The sequence below is a fragment of the Geotrypetes seraphini genome, chromosome 3 (genome assembly GCF_902459505.1).
Source record: "Geotrypetes seraphini chromosome 3, aGeoSer1.1, whole genome shotgun sequence".
NCBI classification, from domain to species: Eukaryota; Metazoa; Chordata; class Amphibia; order Gymnophiona; family Dermophiidae; genus Geotrypetes; species Geotrypetes seraphini.
In genome coordinates, this window is record NC_047086.1 from 17,452,587 (window position 1) to 17,479,681 (window position 27,095).

General features: G+C 44.0%; 1 protein-coding gene across 1 annotated transcript in view; it reads right to left on the minus strand.

Moving 5' to 3' along the window:
• The window catches only part of GRIK2 (glutamate ionotropic receptor kainate type subunit 2), a 1,206,237-nt gene that overhangs the window by 238,128 nt on the left and 941,014 nt on the right, over positions 1-27,095 (minus strand). The window contains exon 12 of the mRNA XM_033936333.1: positions 18,504-18,622. Within this exon, the coding sequence (XP_033792224.1) occupies positions 18,504-18,622 (119 nt within the window). The remainder of the gene's footprint in view (positions 1-18,503; positions 18,623-27,095) is intronic.

Consider the following 27,095-nt stretch of genomic DNA (forward strand, 5'->3'; position numbering starts at 1 on the left):
GGAATACCTAAACATATAGCTCAGCTAATAAAGAGCCTATATGAAAACCAAGAAGCTGCAGTGAGAACTGAATACGGCAACACTGATTGGTTTCCAATAAAACGTAGCATCTTGTCACCTTACCTGTCCAACCTGTTTGGTGAAACCATCTTTAGAAAAGCAAATTTGAAGCAGATGATACAACGCTCATCACCAGCAGCAAAGAAGACTTGCTGTATCTAAGTTCTGGGAGTCATCATTGACTCTACACTTTCCTTCAACGACCACCTCAACTCCCTAGTAAAAAAATGTTTCTTCAGCCTTCACATGCTGAGAAAAGTGAGATCCTGTTTCCATCAAAAACACTTTGCCGTCCTTGTCCAATCCACCATCCTTTCCAGACTGGACTACTGCAACTCTTTCTACCTTAGCCTAACAAAGAAAAACCTTCAAAGACTCCAGCGGATTCAGAATACCGCTGCTAAGCTTATCTTCGCAAAAAGCAAATTCGACCACGTCTCACTGCTTTTATCCAAGCTCCACTGGCTTCCGATTATCTCCAGAGTCCACTTCAAATGTGCCTGCCTCACTTTCAAGATCCTACACGGTATCCTCCCTCCCTTCATTCCTCTTTATTGGAACTCCTCTAACCCCAATTCTGCCAGATCCACCCAAAAACTGAAACTTTCCTTTCCCTCTCTAAAAGTTTTCACTTGTAGGAAAACTAGGTTCTTCCCTCCCTTTCAGAATCACTCAGCTCTGGAACAACCTTACCTCCTCTCTTAGGAATCTGAGCTCCCTCCAACTCTTCCGTAAACATCTGAAAACCTGGTTATTCTCAAAAATGTAACTCCTCCTCCCTCTCTGGTTATTCTAGTCCTCTAAATTTTCTCTTCATTTTGCCTCTTCCCTCCACTGGAGTTCCTTTCTACCCTAACTCTTGTTAACCGTGTCGAGCTTCACGAATGTAGAGATGATGCGGTATACAAACCTAAGGTTTAGATTAGATTAGATGTAACTACTGAGAAAAGTCAAAGCTGAAAGTAATAACATGGGATTAGAACTGAACATAAGCAAGATGAAGATCATGAACACAGAAAATGATGAAGATTTTGAGCTTGAAGGCGATAGAATAGAAGTAAAGGATTTCAATCTCCTGGGCACTTTTGTAAACAAAGAAGCAACTAGCAGGGAGGAAATACTCCGCAGAATAGCACTTGGTCGCTCTTCAATGAAGGCTATCAACAAAGTATTCAAAGGCAAGGCGGTAACACTCCAAACGAAGATCAGATTTCTCCACGCACTCATTTTCTCAGTGGTCGGTTACGGATGCAAAAGCTGAACAATATAGAAACAAAACAAAGAAAGTTGACTCATATGAGCTTTGGGGCTGGATTTAGGTGTGCTGTGGACCACCAGAACTAACAAATCGATTCTGGAGGAGATTAAACGGGCTATGTCACTCAAAGCCCAAATGATGAAGTTACGATTGTCTTATTTTGGTCACATCATCAGAAGAGAGAGATCACAGGAGAAGAACATCATAAGAACATAAGAATAGCCATACTGGGTCAGACCAATGGTCTATCAAGCCCAGTAGCTTGTTCCCACGGTGGCCAATCCAGGTCACCAGTAGCTGGCAAAAACCCAAAGAGTAGCAACATTCCATGTTACCGACCCAGGACAAGCAGTGGCTTCACCCATGTCTTTCTCAATAACAGGCTATGGACTTTTCCTCCAGGAACTTGTCCAAGCCTTTCTTAAAATCAGCTATGCTTTCCACTCTTATCACAACCTCTGGCAATGCATTCCAGAGTTTAACTATTCTCTGAGTAAAAAAAATATTTCCTCCTATTCCTCCTATGGGCTAGGATGGGCATGAATGGGAGCTCCATTAATTTGGAAAAGGAGGATATTACTGGCCAGACTTTACGGTAGATATCCTGCAAACAACGGGATGATTGGGTAGGCTGGAGTGAGCTTGGATGGCAAAGTCAGCATTTGGAACCTAGGACAAAACCAGGTGGAGTTTATAGTCTACGATCCAGAAATATGAAAGAGACAAGTTAATTTAATCATGTATTTTTTTAATGGGTATAACTTATGGGCAGACTAGATGGACAGTTCAGGTATTTATCTGTCGTCATTTACTATGTTACTATTGGTTTTAAAAGTACAGTATTTCCCTGTAACTTCATCAAGTGTCCCCTAGTCTTTGTAATTTTTGACGTAGTGAAAAATTGATTCACTTGTACTCATTCTACACCACTCAGGATTTTGTAGATTTCAATCCTATCTCCCCTCAGCCGTCTCTTTTTGAAGCTGAAGAGCCCTAACCGTTTTAGTCTTTCCTCATACGAGAGGAGTTCCATACCCTTTACCATCTTGGTTGCTCTTCTTTGAACCTTTTCTAGTGCTGCTATTTCTTTCTTGAGATAAGGAGACCAGAATTGAACGCAATACTCCAGGTGAGGTCGCAGCATGGAGCGATACAGAGGCATTATAACATTCTTAGTCTTGTTAATCATCCCTTTTTTAATAATAATAATAATAATAAATTTATTTATATACCGCAATACCTCCGGTTCAGTGCGGTTTACAATAAGAGGTATGAACTGTAAAAACACAGTGAATTGACACCACAAAACACAGTACATTATATATAAAATATAGCATTAAGAAATTATTAACTTATCTAGATTATACATATTTATCAAACAGATATTTTTAACGATCTTTTAAAGGTCCCTTAAGAAGAAGAATGTAAGATCAAACCACTAAAAGCTTTGTTCCAAAGCCCTGCCTGAAGGGATAGAGCTCTAATCAGAAATCTTTTATATACAGAACCTCTTATTGAGGGGAAAAAATAAGATTGTTTTTCATGAAGAATGTCTGTTTTCTACTAATTCAAAATGATCTAAAGGATAATTTGGTATAAGACCATATAATGTTTTATCGTGCAATGGTGCACCCACATCTGGAATACTGCGTCCAGTACTGGTCGCCGTACCTCAGGAGGGACATGGCAGTGCTTGAGGGAGTCCAGAGAAGAGCAACTAAGCTAATTAAGGGAATGGAAAACCTCTCGTATACTGACAGACTGAAGGAGCTGGGGCTATTTTCCCTGGAGAAGCGGAGACTTAGAGGTGACATGATAGAAACCTTCAAGATCCTGAAGGGCATGGAAAAAGTAGACAGGGACAGATTTTTCAAATTATGGGGAACCACAAGTACAAGGGGGCACTCGGAGAAATTGAAAGGGGACAGGTTTAGGACAAATGCCAGGAAGTTCTTTATCACCCAGAGGGTGGTGGATACATGGAACGCACTTCCGGAGGCTGTGATAGGCAGAAACACGTTACAGGGCTTCAAAGAAGGTTTGGATAGGTTCCTAGAGGACAAAGGGATTGAGGGGTACAGATAGGAGTAGAGGTAGGTTATAGGGATAGGAGTAAGAGGTAAGTTATAGAAATAGTCAGGGATCACTGCTCAAGCAATAGGCCTGAAGGGCCGCTGCGGGAGCGGACTGCTGGGTGAGATGGACCTCTGGTCTGCCTCAGCGGAGGCAACTTCTTATTTTCTTATGTTCTTTATAATAAAATAATTCCTAGCATCTTGTTTGCTTTTTTGGCCGCTGCCGCTTCCAAAACTGCCACCGACACTATCTAACCACTTTCTGCCGAAATCGAAACTGCGGCTGAATCTTTGTGCCTGGTTTCAGCCAGAACTGAAACTGAAAATGCCGTTTGGTTGTGTGAATGGGAACCAATGAGTCCCACTGCGAATTGTCAGAACTTGCCGTCAGCAGCTCTCTGCTAAACCTACGGGAGATTATTTCCAGGACCTGCAAGCACAAGCTGACAACAGGATGAGCCATTTTAACAAATATTTCTCAAGTCTGTCAAGTTTAGGTTCCCAAGTTGATGCAGATATAGTTACATAATCCTCTGAGACAGGACCCTTGTGAGAACATGTTAAAAAAAAATCACAATTACCAGATTTGTATGCTTATCCAAACTGTTCATAAATGATAAGCAAAAGTAGTATTGAGATATTTCCTGTTTTGTACTTAGTTAAAGGACAAGCATGATAGAGATTCTTTCTAAAACAAAGTAAAGGAGTCGAGACAGTGGTCTACACTGTGGACAACATGGATTCACTAGAGGTAGGTCTTGTCAGACAAATCTGATTAATTTTTTTTGACTGGGTGACCAGAGAATGGATAGAGGGAGTGCGCTAGATGTGGTGTGTTTAGATTTTAACAAAGCCTTTGACAGTGTTCCACAAAGACGTGTAATAAATAAACGGAGTGCCCTTGGGATGGGTCCCAAAGAGACAGTCTGGGTCAGGAAATGGGTTGAGTGGAAGGCGACAGAGGGTAGTGATCAATGGAGATCGCTCTGAGGAAAGGGACACCAGTGGTGTGCCTCAAGGTTCTGTTCTTTTAAACATTTTTATACATGATATTGCTGCAGGGTTGTTGGGTAAAATTTGCCTCTTTGTGGATGATACCAAAACCTGCAATAGAGTAGACATGCTGGATGGTGTGAATAATATGAAGAAAGACCTGGCAAAGCTGGAAGAATGTTCTGAAATTTGGCAGCTAAAATTTAATGCTAAGAAATGCAAGGTCATGCATTTGGGCTGCAAAAAACAGAGGGAACAGTACAGTTTAGGGGGTGAAGAACTTATGTGCACGATGGAAGAGCGGGAATTGGGTGTGAGAACATTAAGACAACCGGGATCACAGATGTCAAGTAAACCTGGCCAGAGGCGGAGAAAAATGCCTGTACCGTGGTGTGATATACAGACCTCCAAGACAATCGGAGGACAAGGACGCAGAATTAATTGAAGACATTGAGAATATCACCTTACGGGGGGAGGCTGTACTATTAGGAGACTTCAACATGCCTGATGTAGACTGGAACACACTATCAGTGACAACTTGTGATAGTAGGAGGATATTAACGTCCATGAAGGGAGTACGGCTCAAACAAATGGTACTAGAGCCCACTAGGGCCCAGGCCATCCTGGACCTGGTACTTACGAACGGGGAAAGCGTCTCAGAGGTCTCGGTGGGAGAGACGCTAGCCACCAGTGACCATAACATGGTATGGTTTAACCTTAAGAAAGGCTTCCCTAGATCACAAACAAAAACAAGGGTACTCAATTTCCGGGGCACTGACTTCACATGCATGGGAGATTTCGTCTACCAGACGCTGCAGGTTCAAGAAGTAACTGATAATGTGGAAGCTATGTGGTCAACCTTGAAATCGATCCTTCATGAGGCAACTATCCGCTACATAAAATCGGTAACCAAACAAAGAAAAAAGAAACCCCAATGGTTCACAGATGAGGTATCGTACCTCGTCAAGGAGAAGAAAAGAGCATTTCTCTCATACAAATGCACGGGGGAAAAAGAAGCAAACATTGAATACAGGAAAAAGTCTGCAGCGGTCAAAACAGCAGTCAGGGAGGCCAAAATTTGTATGGAATAAACTCTAGCGAAGAACATTAAGAAAGGGGACAAATCCTTCTTCAGATACATTAGCAACAGGAAAAAGAACGCAAACGGGATAGTACGCCTTAGAACACCAGACGGGAATTATGTAGAAACAGATTCTGATAAAGCCAAACTATTGAATGATTACTTCTGTTCAGTCTTTACCTGCGAGGCACCAGGGCACGGGCCTCGGCTAGAAGCAAAGCAAAGCATGGAAGACCCATTTCAGAAGTTTGAGTTCACACCAGCTGATGTTTACAGAGAACTGTCAAGACTCAAGGTGAACAAAGACATGGGACCGGACAATTTGCACCCAAGAGTGCTAAGAGAGTTATGTGATGTTTTGGCGGAACCGTTAGCCATACTCTTCAATCTCTCCCTAAGTACGGGGAGAGTCCCCCTGGACTGGAAAACTGCCAACGTGGTTCCTCTGCACAAAAAGGGTTGCAGAGCGGAGGCCGCAAATTACAGACCAGTGAGTCTCACATCAATAGTGTGTAAACTCATGGAAACTCTACTTAAAGGGAAATTAGACACGATATTGGATGAGGAGAATCTGAGGGATCCCTGTCAACATGGATTCACTAGGGGCAGGTCATGCCAGTCCAATTTCATCAGCTTCTTTGATTGGGTGACAGGAAAGCTGGACTCTGGAGAGTTTCTGGACATAGTATACTTGGATTTCAGTAAAGCGTTTGACAGTGTCCCACACCGTAGACTATTAAACAAGATGAAATCGATGGGGTTAGGTGAGAAACTAACTGCATGGGTCAACGATTGGCTGAGTGGAAGACTTCAGAAAGTGGTGTTCAATGGCACCCTCTCTGAGACATCGGAGGTGACTAGCGGAGTGCCGCAGGGCTCAGTCCTGGGACCATCCCTTTTCAACATATTCATAGGGGACTTGACCCGAGGGCTTCAGGGTAAAGTAGCGCTGTTCGCCGACGACGCCAAACTGTAATATAGTGGGTGGAAGCAATCTCACGGATGGTATGACGCAGGATCTGATCAAGTTGGAAAACTGGTCCTCGACATGGCAGCTGGGCTTCAACGCTAAGAAGTGTAAGGTCATGCATCTCGGCAGCAGAAATCCATGCAGAACATACACCTTGAATGGAGAAACACTAGCTAGGACTTCAGAAGAACGGGACTTGGGAGTGATCATCAGTGCAGACATGAAGGCTGCCAAACAAGTGGAGAAGGCCTCATCCAAGGCAAGGCAAATGATGGGATGTATCAATAGAAGCTTCGTCAGCCGCAAACCTGAAGTCATAATGCCACTGTATAGAACCATGGTGAGACCTCATCTGGAGTACTGTGTGCAATTCTGGAGGCCACATTACCGTAAAGATGTGCTTCGAGCTGAGTCGGTCCAGCGAATGGCCACTAGGAAGGTGTCCGGACTCAAGGGTCTCTCATACGAGGAAAGACTGGGCAAATTGCAGCTCTACTCTCTAGAGGAGTGCAGGGAAAGGGGTGACATGATTGAGACTTTTAAGTACGTCACAGGACGTGTCGAGGTGGAAAACAATATATTCCTTCCCAAGGGACCCTCAGTCACAAGGGGGCATCCGCTCAAACTCAGAGGAGCGAAATTTAGTGGTGACACCAGGAAGTATTTCTTCAAAGAAGAGTGGTAGATCACTGGAACAAACTTCCGGTGCAGGTAATCAAGGCCACAAGCGTGCTCGACTTTAAGAATAAATGGGACATCCACGTGGGATCCCTACGTGGGTCGAGCAGCACTCAGACTTAATGGGGTGGGTCAGTAGAGTGGGCAGACTTGATGGGCTGTTGCCCTTTTCTGCCGTCACCTTTCTATGTTTCTATGTGATGATCTTAAGGTGGCCAAACAGGTTTAAAAGGTGATGGTGAAAGCTAGAAGGATGCTAGGTTGCATAGGGAGAGGTATGGCTAGTAGGAAAAAGGAGGTATTGATGGTCCTATATAAGACTTTGCTAAGACCTCATTTAGAATATTGTGTACAATTCTCGAGGCCACACCTTCAAAAAGATATAAAAAGGATGGAGTCGGTCCGGAGAAAGGCTACTAAAATGGTATGTGGTCTTCATCATAAGGTGTATGGGAACAGACTTAATCTCAATCGATATACTTTAGAGGAAAGGCAGGAGAGGGGAGATATGATAGAGACGTACTATAAATACGCATGAGTCAAGTCTCTTTAATTTGAAAGGAAACTCTGCAATGAGAGGACATAGGATGAAGTTAAGAGGCTCCAGGGTAATCTAAGGAGATACTTTTTTACAGAAAGTGTGGTAGATGCATTGAACAGTCTCATTGAAGAGTTGTAGACAGAGACTGTGTCTGAATTCAAAAGGACCTGGGTTAGGCACGTAGGATCTCTCAGAGAGAGAAAGAGATAATGGTTACTGCGGATGGGCAGACTAGATTGGCCATTTGGCCTTTATCTGCCATCATGTTTCTATGTTTCATTATACCAGCCTGATCCACAATCTAGAAAAAAAAGCACATTGCCACTAGAGGTCATGGCAGCCATTTTTAGAATAGAGACTATACCCATAGACTGCCAGGGATTGTAAGATAGGCCTTAATAATAATAATAATAATAATAACTTTATTTTTCTATACCGCCACAGTCAGACGACTTCTAGGCGGTTTACATAGTAAGAAGGCTGGACATTCAGCGAATATTAAAGGTTTTAAAAACAATACAAAACAATAGATCCACATACAATACGATACTATACAATACTGTGAGTCTGAATAACAATACTATACATTAAGTCTAAATACAATACTATACATTAAGTCTAAATACAATATCGTACAAAGAGTCTGAATGCAATACAATAGTTTAGATGCGAAAGTTACGTATTAATTGATTGGAGATCTAAGGGTAATGAGTGTCTGAGGGATTTAGAACAACCATGAGTTGGAGTTCTGGGTTCGAGGAGATCAAGGTATGAGGGGTTTGTAGAGAGAGAGAAAATGCGTTTAATGGGGAGAGGAGACCTGGTGGCGTTGGGGACTGTTTTAGTCAATGTATTTTGCGAATAGGGCAGTTTTGATTGTTTTGCGGAATGCATTATAAGTTACATTGGGTTCGTTTATGTGGTTTTTCAGCCAGATTTGCTGTCTGTTCGCTTGGGGGGCAGCTACAGGTGGGCAGAAGGAAAGGAAAGTTTTTCAGAGGGGAAGAGGAGGAGCGAAACAAACTGAACAAAGTACAAATTTTCAGCTTCCACCAGGAAAAAAAAAACCTGTCAGTTTTGCCCAAACCCAAAACTATGGCCACAGCCTTTTGACCAAAACTGAAACGAGGCAGAAAAAGGATTTGGGGCCCGTTTTGGCATCATAACCACAAACCAAACTGAAATTCGGTCAGCCTCTAGCTGGTTAAGAATGATATTCAGCACTTAACCGGTTATGGTGAGCTGCATAAAAAAGGGACTGACTTTCATGCAATTCTTTATGGTTATTTTGGCCATCGAAGTACTGAATTATTGGCACTTCATCAGCCAGGTGCTGACTCTACCCCTGGAATGACCCTATAATAACTGGTTTTGACTTGGGTGCTAAATGGATATTTTCAATAGTACTGTCCACTTAATTGCGGCTGAATATAACCGGTTCACCCTGAACAAGCAATTTCACCGGCCAGGAACCATCTCCAGCTGGTTAAATTGGTTTCAATATTGACCTCATGGTCTTTAGATTTCCATGCAGTACTGAAGGTTCAGTTTTAACGAACAAAGGGCATCACAGCCTGCAAAACGTCAGTGCAAATGAAAATCTATAATTTCTAGCGTGACGGTTTTATGTATGAATGCATTTATTTATATTTTAGGTAGACATTTACAATCCACAATCAACAGATACTTATTTGTTGCTTTTCTAATAAGTAACCTATGTCTTTACTAGCACAATATTGTATTGAAATGAATCTAATCTATCAATAGGGCTTCGTTTTTTTTAAACATTTATAAATCACCTGCCCGATGTTCATCTGCATTTCTATACCTGGATTTTCAGCAGCGTTGTACAGATATTGCCACTGAAAATCTCTGCAGAGAGTTCGGGTGCTTTTTAGATAGCCCCGGCGTGATGCAGGGGTGGAGTCTGAGCAGAGGTGGGAGCTACCTGGATCCCGGTGATATTCAGCCATAGAATCTGGATAACTATATGGATAACTTAGGATCGCAAAAAAAAAAAAAAAAGCTGTACCGTTATCTCGATAGTTTTCTGGATCATCACACCTCTACCCATTATGCCCTAGATTTTATATATGGTGCTCAAAATTGCATGCATAAAGTTGGATTTCTGCCCAATTTATATGCACCATTTGAATAACAAGCCAATTAGTGCTAATAATTGGTTGCTAATTGGGTGTTAATTAGCAACAATTTGGATTATATGTGCATCTTGCTAAGCGCTACTCATAAGAACATGGCCTGTTGGGCCGTCGAGTGAGTGGACTCCTGGGCATGATGGACCTCAGGTCTGACCCAGCAGAGGCACGGCTTATGTTCTTATGTTCTTAATTGCCACTGGTGGGTCAGACCCGTGGTCCATCATGCCCAGCAATCCACTCATGCAGCGGCCCTTAGGTCAAAGACCAGTGCCCTGAGAACAGCCCTACCTGCGTACATTCTGGTTCAGCAGGAACTTGTCCAACCTTGTCTTGAATCCCTGGAGGATGTTTTCCCCTATAACAGCCTCTGGAAGAGCGTTCCAGTTATCTACCACTCTCTGGGTGAAGAAGAACTTCCTTACGTTTGTACGGAATCGATCCCCTTTTAACTTTATAAAGATGTGCAGCTGCATCTTTTAGCAGTAACTGAAAATGGGGTTTGGCCATGAGAGGAGCATGGATGGGTCAGGAGCATTCGCCAAAGATGTGCGCAGTATTATAGGATTTGGGGGATCTGCACCTAATTTATACCAGTTTTCAGCTGGTGTACATCCTCGCACCAAAAGTTGGTCATGGATCCTGGTGCTAAGTACTATTCTATATATGGCACCACTGAAAAGTTCTCAGCCCAACCAAGAAGAGAATGATGTGGAGCCACGAAACGTACAAGTTATTTCACACTCTTGATGACACATTTTGCTTCTTTTCATATCATTGAAGTGAAAAGTGTCAAGAAAAGTGTGAGACAACTTGTAAGTTTCGTGGCTCCACATCATTCTCTTCTTGGTTGGACTTACATAAGAACATAAGCACTGCCTTCGCTGGGTCAGACCTGAGGTCCATCGTGCTCAGCAGCCCGCTCACGCAGCAGCCCAACAGGTCCAGGACCTGTGCAGTAATCCTCTATCTATACCCTTCTATCCTATTTTCCAGCAGGAAAATGTCCCATGCTACAAGGGGTAGCATGGGATTTGAACCCACAACCTCAGGGTGCTGAGGCTGTAGCTCTAACCACGGCGCCACACACTCACTCATCTGCTAGGCACCATTTATAGAATCGCACCTAGTGGTGACGAAGTGTTCTTAGATGCTGGTAGACATCTAGACCCTAGACACACTCACATTTAGGCCAGGGTTTTCTTGGTCTAAATAAGTGCGCTTTCCGGCTCCTAAGTAATTCCACGCTCAGATTCCACCCTGAATCCATGTCTCAGCATACTTGCTGGCAGGTGCATTGGCGTAGACACTACCACAAAGCCGTAGGTATCTACTGAGGTTGGCGTCTACCAGCAAATTAATTTCTTAAAATAATTTCTAATTGGTTTAAAGGCATGTTCAATTAACACGCCAATTAAGTCAATTAAAACAAATTAAGGTAGGCACCTAGATTAGCTAAGCGTGCCAATCTAGGTGCCTAACTGTAGGCATCTTTTATAGAATCAGGGCCAAAATGCAGAAAAAGAGAATGGAAGATACAAAGACGCCAAGGAAGGTGGGAGCCATTACCGTGGGAAGTTGTGTTTTTTTTCTAATATTTATCAAACGCCTTTTTGTTTTTTTCCAATTGGGGGTGTTTGACTGGTAGTTATCCAATAATGCCTAGATTCAGAAGCTTTACTTATCATGTTAGACTACTTAACAAAACGCAAGTTTCTCGTCACAGCGCACACAGTGTAGAGCACAGTTCTTCAACCGCCGGTCCGCAAACAAAATCTTGCCGGTCCGCGAAGGATTCGGTCCCCGCCGCAACGAAAGGCCGGCGTCAGCTGACTTGCAACTTCCTGTTGCAGTCGCTGTGCCGGGACTCCTGCCTTCCACCGCGTTTGCCTCCTGCCTTGTCTCCGCACCTCCAGACCAGCAGCGGCAGCTGTGTATGCTTTTAACTTCGGCACAGAGCTGCCCCTAATCAATAGTTTAGCGCGGTTTCATAAGGCAGCCTCGGGGCCTTTGCTAGGCCGGCCCACATCGCATCATCGAAGCGGGCCGGCTATCAAAGGCCCCGAGGCTGCCTCATGAAACCGCGCTAAACTATTGATTAGGGGCAGCTCTGTGCCGAAGTTAAAAGCATACACAGCTGCCGCTGCTGGTCTGAACTCTTGGGCCGCTGAAGGAGGGCAAAAAGCAGCTGTCCTGGAGGTTTCCCTTCCTCTCGCCTTTACAGGTTCCTTTTTTCCACCTTTTTTTTTTTCCTTCAAACGGCAACGGGCCCCAGCATCGACATCAATCAAGTAAGTTCCACTGTCAATCAAGCGGTTCTGCTCGGCCAAAGCTTCCCCTGTGACATGAGCCACCCTCAGGGGAAAGAAAGTGACCCACAAAGGTGAGGGGAAGGGGGGCAGATGATGGAAGTTGGGGGGGGGGGAGAGAGAGAGAGAGAGAAGGGGCAGATGATGGAAGTGAGAAGAAGGGAGAGAGAGCAGAAGGCAGATGGATGTCAGTTGAGAAGGGAGAGCAGATGCTGAATGGAAGTGGGGAAAGAACACATACTGGATGGAAGGAGGAGATAAATAAAGGGGGAAGAAAATAGTAAGATAATGGAGGGGTGAGGGAAAGGGGTGACAAGCTGTGTGTAGACACAGTGAAAAGAGGGAAACGGGACTAAATAGTAAGAAAGAATTTAATTTAGATGGAGGCAGAAAATAGAGAAGGAAGACCAGAGAAGAAAAGGGAAGAGAGAGCAGAGAATGATCAGATCTGAGTGGAGGAAATGAGAAGAGAGATATGCTAAAAACCACAGGGGGGAGGGAAGGATAGAGATGCCAGACCATGAGGGGAACAGAAGGAAGATGATGGATGCTAGACCAAATTGGGGGGTGGGGGGGGGGCAGGAGGAGAGATGGCAGGGAAAGACAGACAGTGAATGGAAGGGGCAGATACTGGACTGAAGAGACAGAGAAGGTTATCATGCTGCTGTACCGGGCCATGGTACGCCCTCACCTGGAGTACTGCGTCCAGCACTGGTACTTTAAGAAGGACACGGTACTACTCGAAAGGATCCAGAGAAGAGCAACTAAAATGGTTAAGGGGCTGGAGGAGTTGCCGTACAGCGAAAGATTAGAGAAACTGGGCCTCTTCTCCCTTGAGCAGAGGAGATTGAGAGGGGACATGATAGAAACATTCAAGGTACTGAAGGGAATAGACTTGGTAGCTAAGGCAGGGAGAACGAGAGGGCACTCTCTAAAGTTGAAAGGGGATAGATTCCATACAAACGTAAGGAAGTTCTGTGGTAGAAAGCAACATATTTATTGGGCTCATAACTTGCTGGCGCCCGATATTTTTAGCTCACAGTGAAAAAAGTTTGCTCACAACACCCGCCCGCTTAGAGGGAACACTGGTTACAACCCCCCAAACCCCCCACAACGCGGCGCGATCTCTATTAAGTAAAGTGGGGGTTCCCCCCACGCCCCCCGTCGGAGCCCTAAAAACAGTAATTTTGAGCGGCGTGCGCCTCCGCGCTGCGCTCAATTATCCGGGCACGCCTTTGTCCCACCGTGCTTTTGACCTGACACCTCCTTTGGGTCGTTCATGCAGCTTAAAAGTTTTAGGGAATTTACTAAAGTGCATTCAGGGATATAAGGTTTGTAGACACAAAGCCAGAAAAACTATGATGAACACCCAAAAGAACTGGCCTGTATAAATGACTAACCTGTGAAGGGTGATCAAACAAATTTATAAAAAAGCTCAGAGATTCGAAACTCTGAAGGGAAGGTTGTGAGACCCCCCCCCAATCCTGCTTACAAGTTAAGTAAACCTTTTAGAATCTGGCACAGGTGCAGTGACATTTGCAATTTCAAAGGCAGTACCTTGTTTGGACATTTTTTGGAAGTTTTTAGTAATAGTTTTCACATATACCTTTGAAGGAAGTGATCAAATATTTTTTTACAAAAGGACAGTGACTGGAAGGTAAACTCTCTCTTCAAGGGAGGTCTCACAACCTTCCCTTCAGAGTTTCGAATCTCTGACCTTTTTTATAAATTTGTTTGATCACCCTTCACAGGTTAGTCATTTATACAGGCCAGTTCTTTTTGGTGTTCATAAAAGTTTTAGTGAGCATTGACCTATGTTAAACCTCTGGTGACTGAGTTATGTATTCCAATTAAACGCAAGTTGGTGTAAAAGGGTACTGGGTTTCCCAACAAAATTCAGGGCTCCTTTTACAAAGGTGCGCTGGCGTTTTTAGCGCGCGCTAACCCCACGCTACATGGAAAATACAAACGCCATCTCTACGGAGGCGTTAGCATCTAAGCGCGTGCTAAAACCGTTAATGCACCTTCGTAAAAGGAGCCCTCAGTGCCAACCAGGGAATTCAACATTAAAATTAACAATATTTTTATTTTTATTTTGTGAAAACCATTTACCACCGGCTTTGACTTGTTAACACCAATTTACTTATCTACTGTAATACCCACGAGAGGGTGCTGGAAAGTTCTCAGCCCCACCAAGAACAGAATGACGCGGATATGCCGTTGTACAGATCCATGGTGAGACCTCATCTGGAATATTGTGTACAATTCTGGAGGCCACATTACCAAAAAGATGTGCTGAGAGTTAAGTCGGTTCAACCGAATGGCCACCAGGATGGTCTCGGGACTCAAAGACCTCCCGTATGAGGAAAGGCTGAATAAATTGCAGATATACTCACTCGAGGAACATAGAGAGAGAGGAGACATGATAGAGACGTTTAAATATATCACGGGCCATATTGAGGTGGAGGAAAGAAGAGAACGGGGAGACATGATTGAAACGTATAAGTACATCACGGGACGTGTCGAGTCAGAAGATGATATCTTCTGGCTCATGGGACTCTCGACCACCAGAGGGCATCCGCTGAAAATCAGGGGAGGGAAGTTTCATGGCGACTCCAGGAAGTACTTCTTCACCGAAAGAGTAGTGGATCATTGGAACAGACTCCCACTCCAGGTGATAAAGGCCAGCAGCGTGACGGATTTTAAGAGAAAATGGGATACTCACGTGGGATCTTTTAGAGAGTGAATTCAGGGGAGGCGATATTTGGAATGGACAGACTTGGTGGGCTATAGCCCTTTTCTGCCGCTTTTTTTCTATGTTTCTATGATATCTTCTTTCTTAAAGGTCCCTCGGCCACCAGAGGGCATCCGCTGAAAATCAGGGGTGGGAAATTTCATGGCGACACCAGGAAGTTCTTCTTCACCGAAAGGGTGGTCGATCGTTGGAATGAACTTCCACTTCAGGTGATTCAGGCCAGCAGCGTGCCAGATTTTAAAAGGAAATGGGATACACATGTGGGATCTCTAGGGGGGTAAAAATGGAAATGGGATACACATGTGGTATCTCTAGGGGGTAAATTCAAGGGGGTGGGGTCGTTAGAGTGGGCAGACTTGATGGGCTATGGCCCTTTTCTGCCGTCATCTTCTATGTTTCTATATGGTTCAATCAACGATCTGAAACAACGTCAAAACATACCTCCCCTCCCCCTTCTACCGTGCATGCGGTTTTTAATGCCAGGCATTGCGCTAAATACTCTGCACTGCTCCGACGGTCATAGAGTTCCTAAGAGCACCGGAGCAGCGCAAAGCATTCAGCGTGCCAGTCGGAGCTAAAAACTTGTACAGTTTTGTAAGGGGGGGGATAGAATTTTGTTTTCGAAACTGGCACTTAACAAAATAAGATCACGCTCTTTTCAGCTGCAGTTCAGCTGAGAACTTTTCAGCATCCCCTTGTATGTGATGAAAGTGAGCCAAGAATAGGACAATCAAGCCATTGTGACATCACTGATGAGGATGGCTCTTATTGGTGGAATGGGGCATTATGACATCACAATCTCGGCTCTGGCTACCAGAGACTGAAACTCTTCACAGTATGAAGGGGTGCTGAAACGTTCTCAGCCAAACCAAGAAGGGAATGACGCGGATATGGTTCAATCAATGATCTGAAACAATTGTAAATTCTGCAAATTGGCACTTAGCAAAAAAAGATCATACTCTTTCCAGCTACAGTGGCAAAATAATTCTCAGAATTTAGGAAGTTGATTGGTTGGGCTGAGAACCTTTCAACACTCCCTCATAACTCTATCATCAGGAGGTTTACATTTAACAAAAAAAGTATAAAACAAATATATAAAACAAACATAAGTCTGAAAATCTGGGGAAAAAATGCCTCTCCAACCCTCCCTCCTCCCCCCCAAAAGCTTTGCCCTGCGCATATCCTTAGGCAACATTTTAATGCAATAGGCAAGTGTTGTGAACAATTTTTTGGGAAGGAGATGTCTGAAGCAGTCCTTGTTTTTGATCTTCCATTCACTTAGGGCTCCTTTTACGAAGCCGCGTTAGCGGCTTTAGCGCACGCACCTTTTTAGCGCATGCTAACCCCCGCGCTAGCCGAAAAACTACCGCCTGCTCAAGAGGAGGCTAGTACGCGCATTAAACCGCTAACGCGGCTTCGTAAAAAGGAGCCCTTCATTATTTATAGTCCTTCCTCCATTTGCAAATTGCAAAACTACCAAAATTCTTTAGGAGAAGAATTTCCAAAACGTCTGCCCTCTAAACCGTAATGTCCTCTGGAAATAACAATTCCAGCTAGGGGACACCACAATACAATTGATTTGCTTCCCTTTCATGATATCATGCCAAATGCATGCTTAGATCACGTCAATAGAGCTCACACTGGCTTCTATACAAACTACTTTTGGAGCAAGATGGGACAAAGGGCCAGAAACCCAAAGAGTAGCAACATTCCATATAGAATCCCAAGGAATAGCAAGATTCCAGAACCCCAATGAGAGCAACATTCCAGAGCTGAGCTTGTGATGTCATAATGCCTCATTCCACCAATGCCTAAGAGCCAAACTCATCAGTGATGTCACAATGGTTTGATTGTCCTTTGCTTGGCTCACATAAGCACAAAAGAATCGTCATACTAGGACCGACCGAAGGTCCGTCAAGCTCAGTATCCTATGGCCAACCCAGGTCCCAAGTACCTAAATAGATCCCAAGTAGTAAAACAGATTTTATGCTGCATATCTTAAGAATAACAGAAACACAGGCTTAATTTTAGTAACTTTTGAATAAAAAATATATATATATATTCTTCATGTGCATTTTGAAAGGTGAGGTTTATTTGTATTTCTCAATTCCTATGCTCAATTTCCCATTACAAATATGAAATGCACATGTTAGGCAGATAGGTAAGTCAAGACCTAGGTAGAAAACGGGTTTTGCAATCAATCTTACGGGGTCATTTGAAGAGAAACCTCCGCAGTTAAAACCGTGTTTTATACCCAGAAATGGCCTGTTCTAATCTTGCTTAGAATAAATGCGTCTAAATCGCCACCCGAAACCTGCATATTCAGGCAGAGGCATTTGTGGGGAACTGAACTTATACGGTATGCATCCTTTCTATAAAATGGAAGTACGCATGCATAATGAGATAGGAAATCTGTGAATGCCGGAGTAAGCGTACACTTGCTCTCGGGTAATTTTCATGTGGAATTCTTCCCCTTAGAAAATTAGTACAGTATTGCTTATTTGCATGCCTGATGCACAGGTCAGGGAGTCGCTATAAAATTATCCTATATGTATTTGTTCCAGAGAAATCAAAGGGAGAGGGGTAGGAGAGGCTTCTGTACAGGCTGTCACTAATCAGCAGAATTTAGGCCCCTTTTTTCAAGCCACGTAAGGGTTTTTTTATCGCCAGCCACTGCGTTAAAAGCTCCGACTCTCGTAGAATTCCTATGAGCGTCAGAGCTTTACCACAGCAGCCAGTGATAACAAAAAAACCACAACCTAACATGTCTTGATAAAAGGGGGCCTTAACCAGGTCGTGCCTCTGAATATCTGTGTTGACCGCCGTGGCACACCCCAGGTCCAGGGCGGCCCACAGGTACAGTCGGGCAGCAGCTGGCAGTTCTATGGGCAGCAACCACATTCAGTGCCGGTTTCCTGCGTTCCTAAGTGGGCAGATAGGACCAGATAAAACGCAGTCCCGTCTTTTCTCACTTAGCTAAGGCAGTGCTAGTACCGGATATCGGCCGACGCCAACATAACTTCCAGGTCACCGCCTAACCCTGCGTAATCAATGCAGGTACCCAGACATGAACTGGCACTGAATACCTGGGCATACTTAAAAACCACTGATTGCCACTGAGGACGTTTTATGTTTAGATGGGGTAGCCGGTAACCAGTATTGCTTATATATCGCACCCCCCCCCCTTTTATGAATCCGCATTAGGCTTTTTTATTACTGGCTGCGGCGGTATTCGCTCTAACGCCCAAAGAATTCCTATGAGTATCAGAGCTAACACCACCGCGGCCGGCGATTAAAAAAGCCTAATGCGGCTTTGTAAAGGGGTTAATTATCAAAGGCCTGTCTAGCTTGGTACGTTACCTGACGGATTCATTGATTGTGAATAAGTATACTGACATGTATCTCAAAATCTAATTGTATATATGTGAGGTGTAGTACGTTGACTGTGTCTTGTAGAATAAGTGTTCAGTGGGTTTCTAAGGCCTACAGTCCAAAGCATCAAAATGAAGGAATGCTACATGCACAGAGGCACCCATGCAAAGGCACGTGCTGGACAGAGCTACTGAGGAACCCCCAGCAAAAAGTGGGACATGGTGCCTAGGTGATCGAGTGAGATGAAGCGTATACCTTGCTGCATGAGAGCTCCGACTCCGAACCAGAAACTATTTAGCAAGGTAAAATTGTTCTCCACCACATCTGAGTCAGGATTGCAAGGGTGTGGGTTATACCACTCATAGGGACTAAACCTGCGGGTAATCGAAGGAGACAAAGAACACGTTTAAAATGCAGGAAGCCAAAGTGCACTGCGGGCTGCAAAAGAAACAGAGAAACAAGAGAAAGTTAAATTGAGAAAGCGCCCACGGATGTTGGCGACATTGCGATCATCTTATATTTAGAAGATAATACATAGGCTAAAGCAACAAGAAGCAAGACATTTGCCCGTCAGAACTCTCTCTAATGGTTCATAGACAACTCGGCGCAAGACAAAGGCGCGCGCCGACAACTGAGCGCAAGACGGAGGCGCGCGCCGAAGAAAATTACAGTTTTTAGGGGATCCGACGGGGGGTTTTGTTGGGGGGCCCCCCCAGTTGACTTAATAGAGATCGCGCCGGCATTGGGGGGGGTTTGGGGGGTTGTAACCCTCCACATTTTACTGTAAACTTAACTTTTTCCCTAAAAACAGGGAAAAAGTGAAGTTTTCAGTAAAATGTGGGGGGTTACAACCCCCCACACCCCCCCACAATGCCCCCACAACGCGGCGCGATCTCTATTAAGTAAAGTGGGGGATTCCCCCCCACGCCCCCCCCCGTCGGATGCCGTAAAAACTGTAATTTTCTGTGGCGCGCGCCTCCGCGCTGCGCTCAATTGTCTGCGCGCACCTTTGTCCCGGCGCGCTTTTGACCTGACACCCTTTCTAATATTGCCATGAAATTACAACATGTCATAAGACAATGTCTCATTTGTAAAAAGCTTTGAACGTACCTGAATAGTAATTACCAAGGGAAGCCGTGAAGAGGCCAACTATACGGACAGTGATGAAAATGCAAGGATTGAAAGAAACAGGGGAAAAATGTGAGATTTGAAATGCGACGGCGGGAGGGAAGCAGGAAAGCGACAAATATACCCCTCCCCCCCCCCCCTTTTTACAAAACCCGACTGCGTTTTTCAGCATCGGCCGCGGAGGTAACAGCTCCGACGCTCATAGGAATTCTATGAGCGTCGGAGCTGTCACCGCCGTGGCCGGTGCTTAAAAACGCACTGTGGGTTTTGTAAAAGGGGAGAGGGGGGGGGGATAAATACTGAAAAATGACCCAGTGAGATCAAAAGACAGACGCTGATAATACGAGGGTGGTTTGAAAAGTTTGATAAAAAAGAAAAAAAGCAAGTTAAACAAATATTTTAAAAAAGTTATATTTCTCAACATTAAAAAAAAATAATAATTTATATTCCGCATATCTTACAATTCTCTGTGGATTACAAATTATTCAGGTGCTCTGTCCCACTAATGTACCTGGGGCAATGGGGGGGATTAAGTGACTTGCCCAGAGTCACAAGGAGAAGTGCAGGGTTTTGAACCCACAACCTCAGGGTGCTGAGGCTGTAGCTTTAACCACTGCACCACTCTAGAAATCGGGATGGGGTAAAAGTGAGCCAAGTATAGGACAATCCAGCCATTGTGACATCACTAATGAGGTTGGCTCGTAGGCATTGATGGAATGAGGCATTATGATGTCACAATACCAGCTTTGGTGATCAGAGGCTGAAACTTTCACAATATTTATGTATTCAATTTTCTGTACTGTTCTCCGAAGGGAGCTTAGAACGGTTTACATGAATTTATTCAGGTACTCAAGAATTTTTCCCTGTCTGTCCCAGCAGGTTCCCACTCTATCTAATGTACCTGTGGCAATGGGGGGGATTAAGCTGAACGACCAAAGCTAAACGGGGCATTTCAGGAGGAGTGTCGAGGGCAGGAGTTGGGCGGGACGTGGGCCGGCTTAGACTTAGTCGTACAGCATGTATAATCAAAAGTTATATAGCCCAGGATCGACGGAACTTGGACGTTGTGACTTAGACCATTTAAAACATGGTCTAAGTCACAAAAACGCACCTAAAGTCACCAGATAAGCACTGCAAACACATAATACAGACCCCCACACACTATCCCAGTGATCAATGACCCCTCCCCCCCCCCCGCAATCCCCATAAAAATATTAATTACACCTTTAAAATTCAGCCATCAGACCATCACCTGGCCGCCTGGCATAGGAAAGCCTAGTCGTCTAGCACAGAGGCGGCTTAAGCCTTCTTGGGGGTGGGTTAGGGGCCCGTAGAGAGGAAGACCCATGTCCATAAGCCCCTGTAATCACTCCATTAATATTGAAACGTGCACTTCCCTATACATTCCCTAAACCCTTTTGTACTGGCATATAAGTGGATCCTGCAGCCTTAAGGGCTTTTGGGGTGGTAGATAAGTGGGTTTAGGGGATTCTGGAGGTGGTTTGGGGGGGCTTACCATGAACTATAAGGGAGCTGTAGTGAGGAAAAGACATGGCACCCTTTTTGTGAAGTTCACAGCAGTGCCCTGTAAGGTACCCCACTATTTAGGTGGTATGTCTGGGTGTTCAGTCCATCATTTTGCAGACCCCCTCCCACGTCCAGCAGGGCTTGTTCTAGGCGTTTTTGACTTGGACAAAAAGTTGGACGAAAATGTGGTATAAAGATGGAGGATTTAGTGACTTGGACAATCAGATCGGCAGGACGTATACTGAGATGATTTTCGAAACAAAAAAAATTTTGGACGTATTTTTCGAAAATGTGTCTTAGGCTGTTTTTTTACTTTGGACGACTTGCGACTTAGACGAAAATGGATTTAAACATTCCTTTCGATTATGCCCCTCCACGTTTCCAGACAGATTTGCTAGGGCATCAGGCCACCAAGTGGTATAAATTAATATCTGAATATTTGAACAAAAAGCCTAAAACTAGTCTAAAAGACATTTGGAGCATTGAGATAAAGCAGCAGATTTCTGCCACTCAATGGCCACGGATTTGGACTTGGAGGATGAGATGTACAGCGTCAGCATCTATGAGACAAACTTGGTTTTTTCTGCTGCATAGAGTTTTTTGGACCCCAGTTCGTTTGTAGACGTTAGACAGTTCCAAATCTAATAGATGCTGGCACTGTCATCTTGAAATAGCGACACTGGATCATTTGTTGTTCTTTGATACTCAACTTCTGGAAATCAATATGGGGACAAATCAATTTGATTCTGGAGTCTTCGATTCCGTTGTCTTATGAGGTACATTGTTGTCACCTAAACCTCCATTGGATAGATATAAAAGTCGACTATTTGCCATAATGACTGGGATAGCTATGCAAACGGCTACTAAGAACTGGAAAAATTGGGATAGACTTAATTTCTCCTTTTGGTGGGATTCTTTATGTTTATATTACAAATATGAGAAAATGAATTCAGAAATTACGTGTAATAATAAGCTATTTAAATTAACGTGGGGTCCAATGACAAATTTTGTTAGCTGGATTATCCCCTTATTTCCCATTTGATTTACACATCCAGGGAGGGGCTGGGGGTGGGAGGGAGAGGGGTATTATATTTTCTTGTATTCATTGACCAAATGAAAGTGCTTTTTGTGATTTCTACTGTATGTATCCACTTTGTTTATGTTCTTGAATTAGTGGGGGGGGGGGTAATGTTTTGCGGTATTTCTTTGATCGATTGTAAGTGCTGTCTTGAAGTCAATTGCATGTATATTTCAATGCACTGTTTTTGAACGGAAACTTAATAAAGAGTTTTAAAAAAAGATTAAGGGCTCCTTGTACTAAGGTGCGCTAGTGTTTTTAGCGCACGCATAAGATTAGCTGAAAAATTACCGCCTGCTTAAAAGGAAGCAGTAGCAGCTAGCGCGCGCCTTTGTAAAAAGAGCCCTAAATGCTATAAAAATTGGTATACAAAAAAAAAAAAAAAAAAAGAGCTGATTATAAATAGGAAAAAAAAACCAAACAGAAGTTCTGAAAACAGAGATGACTTTTGATATTCCCCCGAAAAGGTCTGCAGATGCAAAGATAGGATATAATGGATTTCAAGAGCATCTTCACAGCAGCCGGGACATCCAGGGACAGAAATCAAGTGTATAGAGTCCAGCCCCAAATTCCTCATGTGTTGTGTATTGCTTTTGCTAAATGGTTAATGCATTCCACTAAGCAGCGGAAGCAGCACCTCTTGTGGGATGGCCATGGATTCGGAGTTTGAATCCGTTCTCCTATATTGGTTGGCCTAAAATGGGAGAAGATTCACACAGAGCTGTACCCCGAGGGCCCACCGAAAAAACACCCCTTTGCCATGATATTGTAAACATAGAGCCTCAACCACTGACAAATGGCTGCATGCCCAGGAGTGGTTTGCCAATGCCTTATCCCCTGCAGTGTGTGGCCCCTCTGTGTTGCTGCCGTCCAACGTAGGGCCCTGCAGCCTACAGCACCTGGTATTCCCCAGTGTAGACCCGCCCCCAGGCTCACCCAGTTCCGCCCATCTCCGCCCTGTAATACCTTAATCCCGCCCCAGTCCCTCCCTAGCCCCGCCCCCTCAGCCTGCTCTTGTCGGGCAGAGAGGAAGTGTGCGCGTGCGTGTACATAACGTCATCCTGTAGCATCCACGCACGCGTGGACTTCCTCTCTGCCCGATGCAATTTAAGGAAGGAAAGGACATGTCCTGAAAAATCTGGACGTCAGGTAACCCTACCCCAGTGGTCCCCCCATAAAGGCACTAGACAGGCCTGACCCTGCTCAGCTTCTGATGGCACGAGCGGGCCTACCTAGGACAACCACAGAGCCGCTGGTAGTGATCCTGCTTAGACTGGGAATGAAGCAATTTACAGATCATCCGAAAAGGACACAGCTTATTAAAAAAAATGTAAAGAGGTCTAATTGGTCATTTGATGTGATATACTCCCTACCAAGTCAGTTCCTCAAATCTTAAAAGCCACTCGGTTACGATATCAAATTGACGTACACATCTACTGCCAAGGTAATAAATGGCCATCGCTTAATCAAAGTGATCTGCCACTTCAGAGAAAACAATTTTCTTCACCGCAATCGTCCTACCATGGCATGCTGCAGATCAAACCTTACCATTTTCACCCTTTCAAGACAATATTCAAAGCAGTGGCTTATAAAGGAAAAAGAGAAAAAGAGCCAAAGTCTTTGATAAAGAAAAAGGCATTCGGGTCTCTGGGGTTGGGAGTTGACAGGTTGAGTAATTAGTTTTCTTTTAAATCCCTTCTTTGTTCATTATTTCTAAGAGGGGGGGGAGGGAGTTCAGCTTAACAAAAAGAAAGAATGTTGACTAAAATTACATATTTATTTATTTCATTTGTTTTTCATCCCGTTGTCCCCGAAGAGCTCGGAACGGCTTACAGGTTAAACATACATATTATAGAGTTGACGGGTTACAATCTGACGTAATTACAGAACAAGTTTATGATATAAGGTTGTCTCCTAACTTGATACAAACTAGGGATGTAGAGCAAACAATTTGGTTTTCCAGGTTATAATTTGCATAATTATCCTAGACAATGCACGTTTTTGACCTAATGAGACACATATTGAAATCTAGTACCAATACAAATTTCTCTGTAATCCAGCCTATACCGGTCATGCCCCGTCAATAGCTTAAAACAATTACAAACGGTACAAAACACAGCTCTCAGATTGATATATTCATTGAAAAAATACGATCACATTACCACTGCTTACCAAGACTCGCACTCGCTCCCAATACAAGCACGCATACAATATAAATTCTTTTGCACCTTCTTCAGAGCCCTCAATGGAACGGGTCCCAGCTACCTAAACAAACACCCGATCAGAAATAACACATCAAGACCAAGGGCAACACAGGCTCTCTTCACCCATTCCCCAGCAAAAGGCATACAAAGCAAAAAACTATATGACAAACTACTAGTCACCAGAGCAGCGAAAATAGACGGCCACCTCTCCAAGCTCTGACCAAGATGACCAACTACAAAACATTCAGAAAAGATCTGAAAACTATACTTTTCAAACAATTTGTCAAATGAGCTCATCAAAAACCTTATAAACCCTCCTCCAAGACCCATCGCTCATGCTAGTCTTCAATTTGTGTAAGCTCACGCTATCTATCAACTCTGTACGCTCCCTGGGAATGCCCAGGCCAACTCTTTTTGTAAACCGCCTAGAACTGAAAGGTATTGGCGGGATAGAAAACACTAATGTAATGTAATGGCTGTTACTTCTTTTCTGTGTACTGGGGCCTACTAAAAATGACATATACCTGGTGTAACTATCATTGTCTTTAAGCCAGGTTGTAGAAGCAGGAGGGCCATTGATGTATAGGGATGAGATGAGTTAGCAGCTTGTATATGGGACTGGAGTGCTCCTAGTAAAACACAGCATCCAGTGTACTATTGGTTGTGAATGGCCACACCCATTCTACGCATACTAACACCTATACTGACAACGTATTTGTGGTTTCGCTAACTGCGGTTTTGGTTTTTCATGGTGTTTTGTTCCCAGGCTCCACCCCCAAATTTACATAACAGGAAATCACTTCTCCCAGCATTGCACGGAGGAAATCGCTGTGTTCTACGTCGTACAGAGCAAACCGCTACACTTGCAGGTCAAGTTATTCGCGGTTTTGTGTCTTTTTTAGTTTTTTAGTCAGGAATATGCAAGGTCTTTTAGAATAATGCCTTAGTTATTTACTGGTCTGGCTTTCATGAGGGTGATAGATATGTTTTTTTTTGTTGAGGGGGTGTATGAGGAAAAGGAGATTCCTCTCTAGTTGTGGGGGTTGTGTTGGGAGGGATTTGGGGGGGTCAGTATATCTGCCCTGGCCGATAACTGGGATAGGAAAGCACATGATGGGCAAGATTATTATACGTTTAAGGGGCTGTTGAAGTACATTTTTAATGTATTTACTTTTATTCTGTGTTGATTGGGCAACAGGTGGAGGGTGATTGGTGGGTGGGTCTATATATGTAATGTGAGCCTAGGGGTGGGTGCGATGAGGGGAGGGTGGGTGGGCCTAGGCTGAGTTCATAGACCACGTCTCGACATGTTAGACCTTAGAAACTGTAAACATATTCTTCTTTTATTCCGAGAGGTTATATAGGAGCCTTTAAACTCCAGAATGGAAGAACAGCCGTAATGGCTAGTGCAGCAGACCCCGGGCAAGTCACTTAACTCTCCTTTGCTCCAGGTACAAAAGACTGTGAGCCCACTAGGAACAGAGAAAAGTACGTACATGTAGTATATTCAGCGCTGCATACATCTGGTAATACTATATAAATGATTATTAGTTCTTAAACTAAAAAAGCAAACAACAAAACCCACAAAAGAAGTGACCAATGTTCCAATGTTCCAAAGTAACAACAGCAACACAACGTGGAACACAAGGTCCTGGAGTCACAGGAATTAAGACGATAATGTATTTATTCCTCAAGATGCCTTGTAGTGACAAAGATTTGGTAAATAAAAAGCAATACATTTCGGGTACACGAAGTCTGTTTCAAGGTGTTACCGTTTGAACTCCCTACATTCAATGCTCATAGAGGGAGAACGTAGAGAGTTCAAAGTGTAACTTCTTAAGAACATAAGAACTGCCGCTGCTGGGTCAGACCAGTGGTCTATCGTGCCCAGCAGTCCAGTCCCATGGCAGCCCTTAGGTCAAAGACCAGTGCCCTGAGTCTAGCCTTACCTGCGTACGTTCTGGTTCAGCAGGAACTTGTCTAACTTTGTCTTGAATCCCTGGAGGGTGTTTTCCCCCTATAACATCCTCCGGAAGAGCGTTCCAGATTTCTACCACTCTCTGGGTGAAGAAGAACTTCCTTACATCTGTACGGAATCTATCCCCTTTTAACTTTAGAGAGTGCCCTCTCGTTTTTCCTACCTTGGAGAGGGTAAACAACCTGTCTTTATCTATTCCATTTTTTTATTTACCAAATCATTGTGACTACAAGGCATCTTGAGGAATAAATACATTTTTTCTTAATTCCTGTGACTCCAGGACCTTGTGTTCCATTATGTGTTGCTGTTTAAACTTTAAAAAAGCCCATTTTATGAGACAGAATGTAGAAATTGGAAGTGATATCCAGTCTGCCCTTTAATTTCATGCATTACAATTTAATGATTAATTTAATCATTTTAAGTGGTTTCTTTCTTTGTTATTTCTGGGACATAGACCTTAGAAGTCTGCCTGGAGTTGCCCTCAAAGCTCACTCCGGCCTTATCAAACCATCTCAAACTTTTGAAGGATTCAGACTGTGAAAGTCTGCCCAGCATCGTACTCATGTTCCAAATTGCTGGAGGTTCTGAAGCCCTCCCAAGCCCGGCCTAAACCAAATTGCCATAAATGGCAAATCTGCCTAGTACTAGCCTAAATACTTCGAGCTGAGTCGGTCCAGCGAATGGCCACTAGGAAGGTCTCTGGACTCAAGGGTCTCTCATACGAGGAAAGACTGGGCAAATTGCAGCTGTACTCTCTAGAAGAGCGCAGGGAAAGGGGTGACATGATTGAGACTTTTAAGTACGTCACAGGTCGTGTCGAGGTAGAAAACGATATATTCCTTCCCAAGGGACCCTCGGTCACAAGGGGGCACCCGCTCAAACTCAGGGGAGGGAAATTTAGAGGTGACATCAGGAAGTATTTCTTCACAGAA